Here is a 5,332-nt window from a genome sequence, read left to right on the forward strand (position 1 = left end):
CTCCTAGCGAGGACGAGCTCACAAAGGCTATCAAGAGAGAACCCAGAACGGGAAATCTACCACAACCAATTCTGGGTTTGTACCAGTCATTTCCCAACAAGATGCCGATGCAGAATGGAGAAAAAGTTGATGGGGGTCTCGAGTCGCTGTTTCAAGAAGAGGGATGCTACGCGATCATTGAGGAAAGCCAGGAGACGCTCACCATATGCAGTATGAGGCTAGGAGAGCGCTTGAACAATTGGACATCTACTCCCCTCTTGGCTCCTCGGTAGAGAGATGGATTTTCCTTAAAATCTTTTGCTAAAAAGCGGCGACATCGGCCGAGGCCCGAATGATCGCCTTTTCTAAATTACTTCGTGATGTTTAAAAATGGAAATGGTCCGATGTTGTTCCGAACCAGGACCACAGTTTGTAACCAATTACTCTTGAATTAATGAAAAGCCTCGATCTACATAAAATTGATATCCTTATCAGATAATAATAATAAAAGTTTTCTAACTAACCACGCATAATGAACAATAATAAACCTAACTTTACTTTGCCTCGCCTTTTCAGTAGTAACCATAATAAAACAACCGAAAATGTCATGACGTGTCGTGAAACGAACGAGGAAAATAGTCAGCAGGAATACGAGGAGTACGACGAAGCGACAATGATGCCAGAGGGACTGGTAGAAGAGTTGGAAGAATTAGAAGATAAGAAGAAGCCAAATATGGACGAAACTGAGGTGATCAACCTCGGTGACGAAGAGGATGTCAAAGAGACACGAATCAGTGCTCACTTGGGAGCACCACAGAAAGAAGAGCTCATAGCTCTATTGAAGGAATATGTGGATGTCTTCGCCTGGTCATACGCAGATATGCCAGGGTTGAGCACTGAAATAGTGGCCCATATATTACCCATCAAGGAGGGTTTTGCCCCGATCAAACAAAACACGCGAACATTTAAGCAAGACATGAGTATCAGGATAAAGGACGAAGTAGAGAAACAGATCAAGTCTAGAATAGTGGAGGTAACATCCTACCCCACCTGGGTGGCCAACATAGTGCCAGTACCCAAGAAGGATGGAAAGATTCGAATCTGTGTGGACTACCGAGATCTCAACCGGGCCAGTCCAAAAGACAACTTTCCTCTCCCAAACATCCACATTCTAATAGACAACTGCGCCAAGCACGAGCTGCAGTCATTCGTGGATTGTTTCACCGGGTACCATCAAATACTCATGAGCGAAGAAGATGCAGAAAAAAACCTTCATCACCCCTTGGGGAGTCTACCATTATAGGGTAATGCCGTTCGGCCTCAAAAATGCCGGCGCTACATACATGAGAGCTATGACTACCCTGTTCCACGATATGATGCATCGAGAGATTGAAGTCTATGTGGACGATGTCATCATAAAATAAAAAAAAACGTTGAGAGCATACCACACACTTGCGCAAGTTTTTTGATAGACATTGCAAGTTCAATCTAAAGCTAAACCTAGCAAATTGTGCATTTGGAGTGCTAGCGGGTAAGTTACAAGGATTCATAGTCAGCCGTAGGGGCATCGAATTGGACCCTACCAAGATCAAAGCAATCAGAGTTACCACCTCCCAAGACCAAGAAAGAAGTCATGAGCTTCTTGGGAAGGTTAAACTACATTGGGCGGTTCATAGCCCAGTCAACTGTGATTGTGGAGCCAATCCTTAAATTGCTCAAGAAAGACGCTCCCACAAATTGGACGGAAGAATGCCAAGAGGCATTTGACAAAATCAAGAGATATCTTTCCAATCCTCCCGTCCTAGTGCCACCCAGGCAAGGGAGTCCTCTGTTACTGTACCTGTCGGTATCAGAAAATGCTTTCGGGTGCATGCTCGCCCAGCATGATGAAGAGGGAAAAAAGGAACATGCCATCTACTATTTGAGCAAGAAGTTCACATCCTGCGAGGCACGGTATACGCTCGTAGAGAAAACCTGTTGTGCTCTGACCTGGATTGCTCAAAAGCTGAGGCACTACCTATCGGTGTTCACTACTCACCTCATATCCAGAATGGATCCATTGAGATATATTTTTCGACAACCGATGCCCGTAGGAAAATTGGCTAAATGGCAGATGCTACTAAGCGAATTCGACATCGTATACGTAGCACAAAAGGCAATCAAAGGACAAGCCCTAGCTGACTTGCTGGCAGAAAGTCCCGTCGATGACAAACTTGAACCATTACGGACTTTCTTCCCAGATGAGGAAGTGATGGCTATGGAAGAAGAGGTGGCAGAACCATACTCAGGTTGGAGACTGTTCTTCGATGGAGCAGTCAATTACAAAGGATCAGGCATCGGGGCAGTGTTAATATCAGAAACAGGACAACACTATCCGATGGCCGCAAAGCTCAACTTCAGATGTACCAACAACATGGCGGAATATGAAGCGTGTATCCTCGGCCTCAGGATGGCATTGGACATGAACATACAAGAGTTGTTGGTAATCGGGGACTCGATTTGCTCATAAATCAAGTGAAAGGAAATTGGGCAACCAAAAATGATAAGATACTCCCATATGTGAATCTAGTACAGAGGTTGTGCGGGAGATTCAAGAGTATCGACTTCAGGCATACTTTGAGGGCTCAAAATGAGTTTGCAGACGCATTGGCTACGATAGCCTCCATGATCCAGCACCCTGAGAGTACTCACATTGATCCACTAGAGATCACACTGAGAGAAGAACAGGCTCACTGCGCCCATGTCGAGGCCGAGCCGGATGGCCAACCATGGTATGCCGACATCAAGGCATACCTGGAGAAAGGAGAGTACCCCCCAGAGAGTTCAGCAAATCAGAAGAAGACCATCAGGAGGTTGGCTAATGGGTTCTTCTTGAACAAAGAAGTGTTGTACAAAAGGACACCTGACCTTGGGTTACTCAGGTGCGTGGACGCCGAAGAGGCTACGAAACTGCTGAAAGAGGTGCACGCAGGGGCATGCGGACCCCACATGAATGGATTCATCCTCGCTAAGAAAATCTTGAGGACAGGATACTATTGGATGACCATGGAGCATGACTCCTGTAAATTCGTGCAAAAGTGCCATCAGTGTCAGATACACGGAGATCTGATCAAGGTTCCCCCCACAGAGTTACATGCGATGAGCTCGCCTTGGCCATTCGTGGCATGGGGAATGGACGTCATAGGACCCATCGAGCCTCCAGCCTCCAATGGACATCGTTTTATTTTAGTCGCCATCGACTACTTCACTAAATGGGTGGAAGCAACTTCACACAAATCAGTGACCAAGAAAGTCGTGGCTGACTTTGTCAAAAACAATCTGATATGTCGTTTCGGTGTACCGGAATCCATCATCACAGACAATGGTGCCAATCTGAATAGCCATTTGATGAAGGACATCTATGAACAATTCAAGATCACCCACAGAAACTCTACCGCCTACCGGCCACAGATGAATGGAGCCGTAGAGGCTGCCAACAAGAACATCAAAAGAATCTTGAGAAAAATGATCGACAACTACAAGAATTGGCACGAGCAGTTGCCTTATGCTTTGTTGGGGTACAGAACGACAACCCAAACTTCCACCGGGGCAACCCCATACCTCCTTGTCTATGGTACAAAAGCGGTCATACCCGCATAAGTGGAGATCTTTTCACTCAGGATCATCCAAGAGGCAGAGCTAAATGATGCAGAATGGGTCAGAAATCGCTACGAGCAACTGGCCATGATAGATGAAAAGAGAATGGTGGCGGTATGCCACGGACAGCTGTACAGACAAAGAATGTCTCGAGCCTTCAACAAGCGGGTCAGAGCCCGACTTTTCCAAATTGGACAACTCGTGCTCAAGCGAGTCTTCCCCCACCAAGAAGAATACAAAGGAAAATTTGCGCCAAACTGGCAAGGGCCATACATGGTCAGGAAAGTACTCTCAGGAGGAGCCGTAGTCCTAGCCGAGATGGACGGACAAGAGTGGCCCAAAGCTATCAATGCAGACGCACTCAAGAGATACTATGTTTAGGATTCTATTTGCTTGTAATTGCATTATCATTTCCTTGTAATCGTATCTTTTGCTTGTAATCATATTTTGTAATAGAATAGGAAAAAACAAATCATCTATGTAATGAACTACGCAATGACCTGACTTCCCCACAGTGGGATACGTAGGCAGTCCATATCGGACCCGGTCACATTATTAGTAAAACCAAAACTCAGTTATTTTATTTTGAACTACGTTCGACCTGAATTCCTGCTGCGACAGGATACGTAGGCGCTTTCGAGCTCGGTCGTCATAAAAGAAAAACCTAAGAAACCCTTAGGAAACCTCAAGAGATAAATCAAGAGAAATCAACAAGATCAAGCTATAAGGTCGGCACAAGAAGAAACATCGGCCCTACACTTCGGGGCGAAATTTTTTAGGAAACCTCAAAATTTCCTATCAGAAATCAATAAAGAAGAGGGCAAAGCAAAGCCATACATTGGGACAGAATTTTTAAGGTTCACCTAAAAAATTCCTGCATGATAAGACAATACAAGAGTAGATCAGAGCAAGACCCAAAACTGGGGCAGAATTTTTGAGAAAGATCTCAAAAATTCTACCAGTCAGAACTCAACAATCGCATCTCCAGGAAGAATCGGAAGACCTCGTTCGAAGAAAACACACGTCGTGACACAAAATGAAATAAAACATTTCTAAAAAGGAAAACAATGCATTTTACAAACTTTACTTTAAATTTTAAAATTAGTATAAGTACATCCCAAAACATCTCTCGAAATACCGAGCCCAAGAGGGTTCAAAGGAGCATCAAGAGGAGACACCGGACGGGAGGACAATGATGCTAATTGGCCTCTTAGGAAACTCATAATTTTTTTGTGGATGCAGGTTTTTAATAGGACAGTAGGCACGTCATCAACCGGCTTACTCACAGCAAAGGCGAAAAGCAAACTCAGCCATGAGGCAAAGTACCAGGAGGTCACAGCAGAGAATGGGCGATAAAGACACATCTGACCACGAGGGTCACAAAACAAATGGACAAAAGCATATCCGACCACGAGGGTCACGAAAAGAATGAACGACAAAGACACAGCTGACCAAAAGGGTCATGCAAAGAATGAATGAGCATAAAGACAAATCTGACCAAAAGGGTCACACAAAGAGCGAATGACAAAGATATATCAGACCAAGAGGGTCACAATGAATGAGCACAAAGATACATACGACCAAAAGGGTCATGGCAAGGATGGAAGGGCATATCCGACCATAAGGGTTAACAGCCAATACAATGGACAAAAGAAAGATCATCAAGCTGCAAGGGCCATATTCGAGAAGGTCATCTACATGCTGATAGGGCCATTCA

At 44.8% G+C, this 5,332-nt stretch overlaps 1 protein-coding gene across 1 annotated transcript; it reads left to right on the top strand.

The window, feature by feature from the left end:
- Nucleotides 1–1,612: 1,612 nt before the first annotated feature.
- LOC132041990 (uncharacterized) lies at nucleotides 1,613–4,971 on the top strand. Its single transcript, XM_059432653.1, has 4 exons — nucleotides 1,613–2,461; nucleotides 2,554–2,900; nucleotides 3,639–3,729; nucleotides 4,858–4,971. Exons 1-4 carry the CDS (start codon nucleotides 1,613–1,615, stop codon nucleotides 4,969–4,971), a joined length of 1,401 nt encoding a protein of 466 aa, XP_059288636.1.
- Nucleotides 4,972–5,332: the final 361 nt, after the last annotated feature.

The sequence above is a fragment of the Lycium ferocissimum genome, unplaced genomic scaffold (assembly GCF_029784015.1).
Source record: "Lycium ferocissimum isolate CSIRO_LF1 unplaced genomic scaffold, AGI_CSIRO_Lferr_CH_V1 ctg1277, whole genome shotgun sequence".
Lineage (NCBI taxonomy): Eukaryota > Viridiplantae > Streptophyta > Magnoliopsida > Solanales > Solanaceae > Lycium > Lycium ferocissimum.